Genomic DNA, 15010 nt, shown 5'->3' on the forward strand with positions numbered 1-15010 from the left:
ACCGCAGTACTATTCAATTCAATTAATTTTTATTTAACAACAAGGTTGCCCCCAGAGGTGCTTAATACTATTTTTGTATTTTGGGGTGAGAAAGAATCAGCATTGATGAGGACATTTAAACCACAACAGAAGTAAAATGTACACAGTGACTAGTAAAACCTCCAATTTACATCACAAAATAGACAAGATGTCCAGGTACAGTACGTGCAGTGCCATATTGCTGGCTTTGTCTTAAGAACGAGGCAACAAAACATCCAGTTAGTTGAAGAAGCCCCCTTACATAGTAATTAAGCAAGCTTGTTCTGTAAATGTAGTACATCTGTTTTAGTGAATGAATTTATTTTGCTAGTGAGATTTAATAACCGGTCTGAGAGATTGGGGCTGCAGATCTCCTTTAATAGAAGTGCTTTATATCCAGCTTTAATGTGCACCATAACTGGATGTTAATGCAGGTGTATAGTGATTATTGTGGAACTGGAATATTTATTTTGCAGATGCCTTGGATCACAGGGGAGTAATTGACATCACTATAATAAGAGAAAGTTCATGAACTTAATTTCTATCAGCTTGTTTACTTGAGATATCCATCAGACAGACTGATTTGTTTAAAAATATAGGGGCTGTCTGTATTTATTTTAATTTCTGTGTTTAAGAATGGGATTGAATCACTTGCTTTAAATTAATTTCCAATGACAAATGACAAAGCATTTTGTTCTTAACTACAACACCCATCTTTCCCTAATGTTGCATTACTGTATGTAGTGGAAAATATGTAATTGGTCCCTGAGATAAGGTCAAAAATGCACTTTTTTTTAGCCATCACTGTGTTGTCTGCTCTTTCCCATTGGCAATTGATATAAATTTGCTTTTCCAAAAAGGTCATTTTCTGGACTTAGAGCAAATTGCTTTGCAAAACTAATGCTTGAATCCTCTTCTTTGTTTGTCTAGATTTAGATAAGTCATCCACATAGATTCAATAAACTTCAATTTGGCTGAAATAGCTGTGTATCATACCTTCTAATTCCTACTTTTGAGTAAGCTAAAGGGTTTTCATTTCATCTGTCAGACGTGGTCCGATAAGGTAAAATCCCTGGGGTTATGTCCAACAGTAAATCAGTTTATAAAACAGCATCCTAAACTTAAAAAATGTGATGTTGCTTTAAAACAAATTTAAGCCTTCACATTGTGTTACTGTTAGTCATATCTCTGTTATTGCTTATATAGTTTTTTAAAAATAAAACTAGGCTATATTTTTTTTAAAGAAAATGATAGTCCAGTAGGTAAATATCAGTAGTTTGTATTTTATCTCTTTTTTAATGTTTAACCGTATACATTTTCCTTCAGAAGAAGTTTTTTTAAAAGTGAATCCAGAAATCTTCTGCTAAAAGGAAGAATTACCTGAAATAAAAAATATATATATATTGTGCTGCCTCCTGACTATGCAGTGGAATGTTGAAGAGTAGGATGTGGTGAAAATGTAAATGTCGGAATGAAAGGTAATGAGAAATCATGAATAAATGTTTATTTCTTTCAAATCAATATCAATTGAATGTGCTTCTGGGCCTGTATGTACAGTAAACTGTTGGCACATGTGAATAAACATCCTATTCTAAACCGTATACAGTACCCTTTATACTGTTCTAAACCTTATATTTGTTTTTAAAGAATTATGACTTAATTTAAACTACAGATCACAAAGTTATACACAGTTACGAACATGTAGCCATATATAAGCAATAAAAAGGATATTTGGTGTTTTATTCCCCACATTACAGGTCCAGAAGGTCTGGGATTCAGCATCACCTCCCGTGATGTTCCAATTGGGGGAACGGCACCAATTTATGTGAAAAACATCCTTCCTCGTGGGGCTGCAATTCAAGATGGACGATTAAAAGCAGGAGACAGGCTTCTAGAGGTGAGAGGGGACTTGATGCACGTAATCACAATCCTCCAAGGCATTGCCAAAGTTAACCCTGTGGACATACTGTACAGTATTCTGAATCAACAGTGAAACACAAGCCAGAGGACACAAGAGGAAACTAGGGGAAAGTGCACTTCAAAATGAGAACTGTAGGCTCTTGCTTTCACAAAGTTGTAACCATTTGGAATGAGCTGCCGAACCATGTTGATGAAACCAGTAACCTGGCTTCTTTAAATACTCCGAACTCAAATCAGTTAACTGCTGAAAAGGCACAAACGAGCTAGATAGCTTAATGGCTTCTTCTCCTTTGTACCCTTTCTAATCTTCTCATGAAGAAGGGATTGAGAAAGGAACCTTTTTTATATCAGCTATTTCCTTTTCTATAGGCAACTGCCATAGTTTTCCTTAAAGTTTCCCCAGATTTTTATTTTCAAACCAGGGGCCCAGGTCCTTGATGAATCCCAGCCTTTTCTTCTCTACAGGAAGCATTACAATGGTGGTTTCCTTACCTAAAGTATGGCATTCAGGATTTCCTTGCTCTGTACATTATTCCCGGGACTTCCTCATTTAATACATTCAGCCGTGCCACTAAGATTCCATTGACCATTGTTTTTTATTTGTAAAATTTGATATGAAGTTTCATTGAACCTCATGAGAAAGCCCATATTGCTGCCAAACAAGAAGGCAAAAATAAAGGAACAATGCAAAAATGATGAATACTAACAAGATGTGAACACCACCTGCTTTTCCAAAAGCCGGTGCCAATGAGTTTTACAAATCTGGACGCAGTGAGTAAAAACCAAACAGGCTCAACATTAAACATTAAACTGTGGTTTGAATTACTCGCCTGCAAAAAAGATGTTGAATGTGTTTTTTCCTGTGATATGATTTTTAGATTAAAGTATTTCCAAAGCAGTCCATGGGATTTTGCAAACCACCTTTGCGATGCATATATAACGAGAAACTAGCAAAGTTGTGTAGCCATATGTAGTTTTTCTTCAAAACAAATACTATTGTGTTGCAACTTAGTGTTGCAGAGGCATGGGAACAGTTAGCAGACGTCTTGCTTTTGTTCTCAGCACACCAAGATTATGAAGAAATGAAACCAAACAATTTGCAATGTGCACAAATTGTGCAATGTGGAACACAGACAAAGTGTGTTTTGTTTGGCAATTTGTTCAGTCTTTCTGCAGCTGTGAAATTCTCATGCCATATGCAGGAGTCAAGGAAGAAAAGCAACTGAGAATGAGAATTTCCAAATAAATGGTTCCATAAGAATCAGAAGAATTATTTACTCTATTTGCTATATTGAATTTTTGTGCACCGCCAACCCATTTCCTAGAAGAGTACTTTCAAATAGTTAGTTCTTTATAAAATAGATTATAACATTTGAGGTTGAATCACAATAGATTTTTATCTTGATGTATGATATGGCACTTTCTAGTTATCTATGATATGACCGTTCATAAGCTCATATTTTTATAGTCCCTTAAGATAACTAGACAGTGCTATATCATAACATACACGGACGAGAACCTAAAAATTATCAACATTTCCGAACAGCATTTTGCACTATCCCTTACGTTCACTACAGATAATACAAGATGTTATTGATGCCCTGTTTGTACCTATACTGTATATGAGCTGTTAAGAGACTGCAGTCCCAAAGTAGGTTTAATACTGTTGGAATAATCATGTGGTCCAGCATGCGGCTGCATGTTCTTGTACTGAAGGCAGTCACACAGCTGGTGTGTGGTGTCTTTTCCGTCTGACCAGGTGAATGGAGTGGACTTGAATGGGAAGACTCAGGAGGAAGCGGTGGCTCTGCTCAGGGGCACACAGATGGGGGGCACGGTTGGCTTGGTGGTCCTTCGGCAAGAAGACACTTTTCTACCCCGGGAAGTGGTGAGTTCCAGCTCTCTGTGTTTCTGTGACTGTGGAAGTGGCATATTGTGAGGCAGGGTGTGAGGGGAAGGGCGTGCTGTCCATATCTGGCCCCATTCTGTTTTCGAGGGAGGCATAGGAGACAGGAAGGGGCTTTGGGCCTTCTTGGGTAGGTTTGTTTACATTAGACAACACAGATTTAGGCCTCGCCAAGCACAGGAGAGAATGAGAACATTTGCTTCAGGGAGAAGCTGGAAGCTGAGATTAAACAGAAGACTTGATAAAAGATCCCTGCAACAGGGCTGCCTTGTCTACGAATTCAAAACATTCAAGGGCACAGAGTATCTTATATTGAAGAACATGGATGCTCAGTATAAGGTGTTATTATTGCTATAAAAATAAGTTCTGATTTTTAAATCCAGTTCTTCTCACTCTGGATTTTGAGTGACATCCACAGCAACAACACACCATGGTTGGAACTGTGCTTGGAAGGCTCCCTCTCTTTATTGATAGGTGTCCAAGCGCATGCCCCTGTAAACTGGCAGACGCCTTTGCTGACACCACAGACCATCTGAATACCAGTGTTTGGCTAATGGTGGAAGCTTTGACTTAAATGGTCTGATCTCAGTGTTTCACGTCTTCAGTGAGGCAGGAAGGCCTTTAGGCATTTTCATATGGTGCTGTTCCTGGACTTGTAAGGAACACTACAAGTTTATCATATGCCTGTCCATACCTTTTCTCCTTTACATGCACATTTCCTCCCCTCCCTTCCCACCCAGTAAATTACAAATGAGAATAGCATTGTATGAGGTAGTGTTACTTGTTTTGAAGGGGGTTGTCTGTTGGCAGTACTGACTCTTTTGAAAATGAATATGTGATTTCTGTGCTGGGTCAGTCTGCTGTCTTGGGAGGTTACCAGAAGGCACAGACACCAGCTGCAAGGAGATTTGGTCCAGTAAGCAGGATGTGCCAGTGAAATAGTCGGATGCCTCTAGAATAATGAAGAAACACTCCGAATTGTTAAAATGTGTTACGAATTTGTTGAACTGAAAAAACAAATTTGATCATTTTTCTTTAAAGCACTTTCTAAGAATTGGAGACGGCAATAAAAATCAAGAAAGAGTTATCACTAAAGATTTCAATTAGGCTGTACCATACAGTTTTCGTTTGATAAACACCACTAACTTTACAGCAAATTATTTGTATTTTATTCCTAAATTTAAGATTTACATAAGCCTAATGTGCAAATGTAAAAAATATAGGGGATATGAAAGTGCATTTTATGCTCTTAGCAGCAAACTAAATCAAAATCAGAGTTTAAAACCATGACAGGAGAATGAATATTGTAATTTGTCATATGTATTTTCACTGTTTCCAACTAAAGATTGTAGAATGCAGATTCATTTCTCTTTCTGTAATATTAACATACATGAGTGCTTCTTTCAGCACTGACTTTGGAATTAAGGGATCTCAATAATCCATTTGAGGGTGTTCATGAAATCAGATTACCGGGGCATTCCTCTGACAGTGACAGTTATTGCAAATAAACTATAGCGGGGATTGGGATATAATGCACATACACCAGAGCGTTATTGCCTAGCTGTCATATTCTTATAGGCTTGCCATTGCTATTAGTGCATTATCAGGGTTTATTTGCAGCAGCTTTAAATCAAAACCTGGATGACACTCTATATTATAAAAGGTTTGATATTGTCACAGACATGAAGAATCATATTTTGAGCGGGGCAGCAGGAAATACATCATTTGTATTTATTCGTCAGCTGGGGTTACAGACCTCATGTCTTACGACAGGAATGTGCTGTAGGTCAGCACGGCGGTGAGGCAATTGGTGCGGGTTTGCTACCAGCTCTGCTTGCACTTCTGTGTGGAGTTTGCATGTGCTCCTCGGGTTCATGTGGCTTTCTGGGAGACATGCTGGTTCCTCTTGCCTTCCAAGGTCATGAGGTTTACCTCGATTAAACTTCTCCAGGCAGTCCCTTTTGGGGAAGGGGAAGCGAGAAGCTTTTGTGGTGTCACAAATTATGATGTGATAATTGGTTGTGTGTCTGAAACACAACCAGGTGAGCATGATTGATTGAAAAGCCTCCTCTTGTTTGTAGCTATTTTGGTTTGGAACTTTGAATTTTTTTTGGCCACCTCAAAAAGTCAGGTGTTTGTAAAGTAAACTATGGTTATTGATTAATATTTTTACTAGGCATTTGCTGTTTATTTTGTTTAAACCAGACTCAGTATGTTTAAACTTGAATAAATATTAGTCCTTATATGTCATAAAACAGGGTTAATCTATCTCAGCGGTTTCCAGACTGTACTTGTTTTTCTAAGCCTACTGTAGGAGATTTACAGTCTTGAGTTATACCATGGGAATAAAAGACATTTTCAAAGTCTAGTCAAAGTGATGCAACGGAACAGATCCAGTGGCTTATTGATAGCAGTGTCAGAAGTAACCTTTACTCAACAGTGTCAGATTCAGGAATGACTAACTAATGTGGATGACCTATACCTCCCCCATCACCTGCCCAGAAATAAAAAAAAGTTAAAATTGAGGTTTAACACACTTCTCAGGAGATTCAAGAATTTAAATCAATGAGGCAGTGCCCTTCACCTTCTCAATCTATATTTAAACTCCAGTGAATAAGCAGCCCAGAGTGATAAGTGAACTGAGTTACAGCAGAATTAGATTAGTCCCAGAGGGGCGTGACTTTGTGACATGAAGATGTCAGAGTGCGTCAGGCTCTCCTCTTGGAAAAAGGAGGAAGCAGGTTAAAATGGTGAGGATGAGATGACGTAGGCCTAATTCAAAACATGTCCGATGGCTAGGAACCCAGTTACAGGTTTCGGGAAAAAAAGGAGCTGCTGCATGGACGAATGAATGAAATAGTAACAAAACACATCAAGTTGCAGTGTCACTGAGTATTGTTCACTGACAATTAAAGTTAGTGTTCATTGCTCTAAAATGCATTATTGCATGTTTCTGGTTACACTACAACACATGCTTTGTGTATTATATTTTTTCCGTGTAGCCATTGTGGTGTCAGTTTGTTGTGCAGTTTTGTAAATATTTCATTTCACACGAGTATACTGTAGTAATTTGCTCAGACATGTTTTTAAATTTTGTGCAAACTTATTTGTGACATTATAATGGTGTGACGGTTAGCATTTCTGCCTCACAGCTCTTGTTTCCTGTGTTCAGATTCTGGATGGAGGTGCCTCCAGTGTGGAATTTTCATGTTTACCTGGGTGTAGCGGGTTCCTCCTAACAAACACTAGCTAGGTTAATTGGTGTCCTAAGGTGTCCCTGTGTGCATGTGTGGGTTCTCCCTGTGATGAACTTGTCCAGGATATAGTCCCTCCATCCACCAATGCTTCTGGCATAGCCCCCAGGTTTCCCCAACCCCTTCCAGGAATAAATGTCTTCCTGATACCTGCTAACGGTTGGATGGATCATTGCTTGAGAGGTCAGACAGTACTTGAGGTATGGCTGGTCCATAATTTTGTGAATTCCTACCCCCTTTAAAAACGTAAGATCTATCTGGATCACTATCAAGAAATGTAAAATGAGGAAATGATGTGGGGGAAAAATAAGATTCCCACTTGGCCAGGAAAGAAGAATAAATATCTCAGGGAGAGGTATGACCTGCTCTTGATGAAACCATAGCAACATGAGGATACAGGACCCCTTGAAGAACGCAAATAATTCATAGCTCATAGGTAATTACTGTAATGGTAATAATAGCAGTAATGGGAACTACACTGTGAATATGTAAAAAAAACAACAACTGACAACCATATTGTTGTTTGAGTTCCAACATGTTAAAATGGATAGCCAAACATTTGTCATTGTGGTGTAATTTATTGTCATGTTTCTGTTCTGTCAGAGTGCCGAGTGATCTGTGGCTGTTTGCTGCCAGCTGCTTAGTGATACAGGGACTACATTTTATGTTCTTAAGGACAATAAATAACATGAAGTTATGGTTTACGGGCCATGTGGACTAAAAATGAATAACTACTGTACATACCTTAAAAGATGCATGAGCGACGGTTTATAATAAGAATTGCCCTTTTTACATAACCTTTGGAGTTACACCCAGAACTGGAGCCAAGTTAGTCTTCTAACCACTATATTTGGCTCTCACAAGTGTTTTACTCTTTTTTTTTATCTTTTCATAAGTGTACATAAAGTATCTTGAGATATTTTTCACATGGGATGTTTACAGTTTTAAGTACCCTGTGTTACTCCCTTTGACATTCATTGGTTTTAACAGAAGTCCAAACTGGTTAGTTAGGTAGCTTGCATTGCTTTTGTTCCTGTTTTATTTTATTTATTTTTTTCCACCTTTTCTAGAATGCAGACCCCATTCAGATGCACAGTCCCAGAGATTTGGTAAGAGTCCTTTTCCCTTTGCATCCCACCCTTAAAGAGAACTAAAAATAACATTCTCCTACACACTCTTGTGACTTTTCATTATCATTTGAGAAATGACAAAAACCAATATGTGTGATAGTGGTTTCACAGACATGAGCATATTAAAGAAACTAAACTGAAAATTTTAATGAGCTTTGCAATAAAAAGAGACTTTGGAGTCAGGTAGCCACTTTCCCTGTCACAAAAAGAGACTGCTGCACTTTAATTGCCTACTCTCTGCGTTCTTTGATAGATATTTACAGAAGTAAGTGACAGTTTTTTTTTTCATGTGCTGCAATCCATGTAATGAAATTGGGGTTATTGCAATCCTTTTGCATCGTTTTCAGTTCCTATTTACAGGCTCAAGAGTTTAAATTTATACAACAGCTCTTCAAATAATATGTTGTTGTTTCAGTTCAGTTTCAGCCCCAAAGAATGTATTTTTTTTACTTTTAAAAAAACATTTATGCAGTGAACCAGAACGGCTGACCAATTGGACTATTGTATTCAACCTCATCTTGGGAAAGGTTTTGAAATAGTATACATATTTTTATCAGTTTGTTATAATGCAAAGCTGCTATTTGAGCAAACTGTGTGCTGTGATGCGCAGTAGCTAATTATATTTGCGTTAAGAAACATTTCCTGTTTTAGATTATTTGGTTCCTTTTCTGTAGTAGTTAGGTCTCTGTGAGTACAGGGGTGTTCTTGTGAAAATCCACTGCCATATTTCCCTCAGGTTATTGTAGATTATCCAGCTCAGTGGATATACATATATGTTTTGAGTCTGAAAATGAGTACTGCACAAAGCCTCAAAGGATCAGACCCACTTGATGCAGGTGCAATAATTATATATTTATATGTAAGAGTGTTGTAATAACATGGAATGTTTGTATTCCACACAAAGATAGTTCTCAAATTACACCGTGTGTGCTGTGGGGTCAGAATCTCTTTCCCTCTTCTCTAGTATGCTCAATACTATTCTATTGATATGCTGCATTCAGAAGGCTTTGATCTGTATTGATGTAAAGCACAGCAAGACCTTTTTTGTTGCCTGAAGTCAATGCTGTTCTAGAAAATCTGAATTGACAATGGTTCACCTTCTGAACTTCATAACTCATTTAAGTTGAGTTCATTTCTTATTTAACTTGCTTTGTTTTTTGGACCATTCCCTTAAAATTGTCTTGTCACTCTCCTAAGACATGGAAGTAACCTCTTCTGTTTAATGTAATATCATAGCTAGAGAGGTCATTTCTTGGGGCTCTTTTGAACACCTCATGATATATTAAATGACATTTGTGAAGTGTTGTCACCTAAGAGAAAACCCACTCAGTAAAGTCTAGAATGAGCATGATGAAAGATGAGCATATTATTTATTTAACATTTTGATAAGGGCTGATCACTGTTCCTGAGAGTGAGTCTTGTTTATTATATGACCCTTTTTAAAATGTTGTTACTGCTGCTCTTTGAGCTCTCATTTTTAATAAGCATTATAAAAACATTTTTTTTCTGCCCATGTCAGCACATAGCTGGCACTTACATACTTAGTTTGCAGTTATTCCATTAAATGATGATGCTATAAAGAGTATTTGATCCACCCAAAATACACTTCATAAACCTTATTAGGAAAGTTCATAACTTTATCGCTTATGTGCTGTTTTTATTTTTATGGTCTCCCTTTTTTTTCCTGAACTGAAGTTATCAGTTATTTGCATAACATATGACAGTTTTTGGTATTTGTATATGTAATCGTCAGAATTTACTGTTTGTGTGTTAGTAGGCCAATACTTCCATGTACAGAATTTTAAAAGGCTCAGATTCATAACAATCTGTGCATCTGCCAAGTGTAATAGTACCATATGTTCTATATTCTTTACAGTTATGCTTAGGTTATTAAAGAACCATTTGGAAGTGACTTTTACATTTAAGGCCTCCGTATTTTAATTTTATGATCAGTTTGAGCTTTGCTGTTTTCTGACAGTAAGATGTATGGTTACTGTGTAGAAAAGGAACAGTTAAATGCAAGGAAGTATCTATTATCATAAATGATAACTCCTTGTGTCTTTCTAGCACTTCGATCCAAATGGGTTCCAAAGTAGTTTACATACTTGAAGGGAGGCAGCTTTATCTAATAATGAGGTGCAAGATCAACTGGGTTGGCAAAAGGCAGTAGCCTTATTCTCTTGCAACCCCACTACACGGAAGAAGTGTTTAGTTGCTTCACCAAATTGAGTTAAGGGGGAAATTTAGAAAGATCTGAGTGGTATTTAACCAGGATACTGTGCTAGCACCCCCACCCCAGCTTTGGGATCTTTAATTACCAAGTAGGCATGATCTTAATTTAACATCCCAACTTAAATGTGACACTTCCTACCACACTGTTCTTGGTCACCATCCTGGGACTTTGGTTTGGATCTTCAGTCAGAAGAACGTCATCTACTGGTCCACCACCATCACAAATAGTAGCAGCAGCCTGATATTCTTAGAAGTATGTCGTCCCAGTAAAGATGAGATCAGTCTAAAAGTTCATAATTGTAAGTGGCAGGTAATTTCTTTTAGACTCCAGCACAGGTCATTTTTGGTATTAAAAATGAAGATTTCATGTTGTTAAAATTAAGTTGTAGGATTAAGAAACTGAAAAGATATTTAAATATTACAAGACCAAAATAATTATCTGCAGCATGGACACATTCAGTAGCAAAATACAGGACTTCTAGTTGATTATACCTTTTTTGGTCAAAAATATAAAGCTAAGTATAATGTGAAAAGAATTACCTTGTATCCCCACAATTCTAATCTTGCCCTAAGTAATCATTCTATTGTATATTTTTTAAAGTCACTCACTGAACCTTTCCAATTCATTCTTTTTATAATGTGCACAATTATTCACAGCAGATGTTATCTTTTGTTCAAATGTAGAGTTTTAATCAGTTTTCTAAATACCTCTGACAAAGTCGTGTTTCTCTTTGTGGTGCCAACAGAACCATAACATGTCACTGACTTTCTGGAATGAAAAGCTTTTTATCTGTTAACCACTCCACAGCCAGTAGAGTATTTAGCTAACAGATGGATAGAGCGGTAGGCAAGAGAAGGGCAAAAATAATAATTTGGCACTCTGGGTATATAGTATAAGCAGGCAAAGCGGGTAATGCCATCTTTAGAGACTGTTTAGAAAATCTGGTATTTACTTGACTGAAAAACTGTGAAGTATCATCACTAAAAGTAATAATAATGAAAACTTTGTAGTATTGTATCGTTTACTGTTTGACTTAAATCAAGTAATCACACCCCACAAAACACACATTTTTATTTTTATTTTTTTAACTGACAAGCGTTCGCTATTATTTTGGCATGTAGCAACAGCTGTCCCTGCAGGTGAGGGAAACACTGAATGTAGAAATGAGTTTTTAAAAGAAATCCTTTACTATTAGGAAACTAATAGTAAATTACAGTCAGAATTGTGACATTTTGTTTTGTTGCGCTGAGGTTTAATTGTTGGTTTGAATGTTCCCCTAGCGGCGATCAGTGAGGGAACCGATGTCGGCTGGGGAGGCCCACTGGCTACTGGAGGTACTGTAATCACAGTTCTGAAGTCTGCTGTGGCTGCAGCTCTTTGGCCATTTTGCGCCAGCTGCCACTGGAGTCATGGTAGACTGGGTCTTCATTCCCCCTCATGTGCAACTGTAGTGCGCTTCACCACTTCACTGACTGTGCATGGAAACACGTTTAGAATCTAATAAAATGAGGATACAAAGAATGACAATCAGGTGCTGGTCATCCATGAACGTAAATCAAATATTTCTTGACTTTAATGTCCTTAATTCATGATCTAAAGTTCATTTTGTAATTTCATTTCCTACCCTTTGGAACTGATCAACCTGATATTGTAATAAGAGCAGGAGCTTGCATTGGGAAGCTTGTTTTGCTGTTAGAAAGATTTGATCATCTTTTCTGTGATGATAAAACGTTGTTTAAAAGCAGACTAGATATGAGCTATTTTATTGGTTTATTGGCACTACAAAAAAAAGCTAGAGTTTCCATAGTGTAATGAATGGTTAGCAGGTTAAAGTTTTATGCACAGGTTTTTTTTGGCATGCATTGAATAGTTAGAACATTTAATCATTGTGGTTATTGCAATGACCTGCCTATACTCATTAGAATATAATTATTGTTACTGTTATTGTGTATTTGCTTTGAAAACAATTGATTTCATGCTGAGGCTGTGCCCCAGAACATATTTTTTTATACATTACCAAACTTCTTTAACTTACTAAAAGCTCTTGAGATTTTATATTGTGAATATAACCTGCAGGTGTGATTAAACTGTTTCTTTCAGTGCATGAAAGCTAGAGGCTTGTTTTTTGTGCTTGTTGCAAGGAGAATGAAATAATTTCCTTTCTTCTATTTACAATGTCTTTCAGCAAAAAATAATAAATTAATGCACTAATTGACATACGATTTATTCCAACAGCATGCATATTAACTCTAACTTATGTGCTTTGTCACTTTTAATTCTTCACGTTAATCTTTTCAGATGCACACTGGTAAATAAAGAGTGGGCTGTAAGCCTTTCTGTAAATAAGCAGAAATACAATTAGTCTAAAAAGTACAAATTATACAAAAACACAAACTTTAAAAAGTATTATTTCTGTCTTTGTACATAATGTGTTTAATAACCCTACAGCAAAAGACAGGGTAAATAGGTTTGTAGAGATTTAGTACGTTTATACCTGTCACCTGGCTTGAGTTTCCAGATTATTTGTTACTATTATTTTAATAAATGAACATACCATTGAAAAGTGCTATAGAAGCATGACTGTAGAAGAGATGTACAGGCTTAACAGGAAAGATTGCGATTTTTCGCAACTGGACCATGTTTTGCTTAAAGTGACACTGAGCACTGTTCTGAAAACTTTGAGCTAAGGCACTAATAAGCAGTTCTCGAAGTTCTACATTACACTTGCTACCTTTTTTGAATATCTTGCAGCATCTTCAAATACATTTATTGTGTGGTGAATCTGTTCTTTTCTTAATGTGAAATTGAAACAATTTGGAACTGCATATTACTGACTGAGGTAGTTAAGCTTTTCCTTGACGTTTTGCATTACATTATGTTAATTTCTACAGTTTTCCAGTACTTTTCATGGCAGTTATACCACTGTGTGCTTCAATTTTACGATGACTAGATTAAAATAAATTTACCTTGACCACGAAAATCTGAAATCCATTTCTTTATAGAGTTTGTAGAATTTCCCAGTGAAGCTGGTGTGGTGTGTTTGTTAGCTCATACCTCAAAAGTTTAATTGCACTTGAAATTATGAATCTGCATTCCTCAGAATTACTTAATATTCACAGTTTGTCATCATTTATTGGAAAGAAACAGCATAAAGAAATTCATGTACAATATTTATCATTCATGGGCTTTTTAGCAATTACATCCTTGACTGGTTTCTTTTAGGCTTTTAAATTCATTTTAAATGAACTTAGTGTCGCTGAATCCTGGCTTGTGTGGAATACTTTAAAATGGTGCTAATTGTTTCAGGCATGATGTCCAGAATAATTCAGGGAGGCGTTTTTTTCCCCTCCTTGTCTTCGAAGGCAAGCATATGAAACAATGGTGCACCATTCCGAGTTGTCATTGTATTTCCCTTGTAGTTCCATAAGGATTTTCTTTGTCCTATGAAATTATTAAATTGATCCTTACTCTAGCATAAAGGGTAATCTAGTAATGTGTGAAAAACATAATAGTTATATTTTAATAACTAAGGCCTTTTTCTGGCTTTTTTGTCAGCCCACAGAACTTTTTGAAAAAGGATCAAATCCTCAAAAACATTGGTTTTAATGTAAGAATATCTGAGGGTTTTTTCACTGCTTTGAATCAACCGGTTGGAAAATCAATAATTATAGGAAGATTTACCTTTTAAAGTGTTTTTTAATAGGATGCAAACAATTAGAAATTGGGAACAAACATGTAATTCAGCTTTCCATTAGTTTTGTTTACAGTGCATTAAAGATAACAGATACATATCTTAATATCTTGAAGCATAGCTTCTGAAATACAACTGTATTTCCTATACTGAATCTATGAAGTATTTTTCATGTCACATATTCAATAAATCTGGAAAAAAGAAACAACTCAAAAGAATATTCAGGCCAACTCAAGTGCACTTGAGTTGACTGTACATGAGAAGGAGATATGAGATAGGACTTTTGGCAGTTCCTTACACATGATCAAAATGTGAATTTATTTGACAGCAGTAATCCATGTTAGCGTTCAGCAACTCATGACTGAACATTCTTTAAAACCTCTTTTCAACTGCTTACTGGGACTTCTGCCATGCAACCTGTCTCGCTTGATTTCTGCATAAGTTATTAACTTTATTTTTGTAATGGCTTTTAGTTACCACACCAACTTCTCTGTAAACAGTTGTAAGGATCAAATTTTAATTTGTGCAGTAAATGTATAAGAAAAACATTTGAGTTATAAGGAGGCTTACTTGGAACAATAATTTCGCCTTTTAATGTTTCCCTATTACAATTTGGGTTTCTGTTGTAGAAGTGGGCAGAGAACCAGCTTGAAGTATGCAGAGGTTTGTGTTGGTGTGAACACGATCACATTAATAAGCACCAGTTTAGCACTTAACACAAACTTGAATAATGCCTATAAAGACAGTGTAGTATCAGTGTAAGACTCAATCTACCTATTTCCTCACACTAGTAGGGAAAGAGGAAGTCATTCTCGGAATAGAGATCAATCATGAGAGGTAAAGTAGGTAATATATTTG

The 15010-nt window shown here is 36.6% G+C and overlaps 1 protein-coding gene across 5 annotated transcripts in view; it reads left to right on the plus strand.

Moving 5' to 3' along the window:
- pard3aa (par-3 family cell polarity regulator alpha, a) overlaps nucleotides 1-15010 on the plus strand; it is a 428925-nt gene that overhangs the window by 225504 nt on the left and 188411 nt on the right. For 3 of the 5 annotated variants that reach the window (XM_015338942.2, XM_015338940.2, XM_015338941.2), the window contains 4 exons: nucleotides 1776-1915; nucleotides 3698-3826; nucleotides 8169-8207; nucleotides 11742-11795. In XM_015338942.2, the coding sequence (XP_015194428.2) occupies nucleotides 1776-1915; nucleotides 3698-3826; nucleotides 8169-8207; nucleotides 11742-11795 (362 nt within the window). The remainder of the gene's footprint in view (nucleotides 1-1775; nucleotides 1916-3697; nucleotides 3827-8168; nucleotides 8208-11741; nucleotides 11796-15010) is intronic. The other 2 variants (XM_006642876.3, XM_015338944.2) reach the window with 1 other exon arrangement.

This window comes from Lepisosteus oculatus, chromosome 6 (assembly GCF_040954835.1).
Source record: "Lepisosteus oculatus isolate fLepOcu1 chromosome 6, fLepOcu1.hap2, whole genome shotgun sequence".
Classification (NCBI taxonomy): domain Eukaryota; kingdom Metazoa; phylum Chordata; class Actinopteri; order Semionotiformes; family Lepisosteidae; genus Lepisosteus; species Lepisosteus oculatus.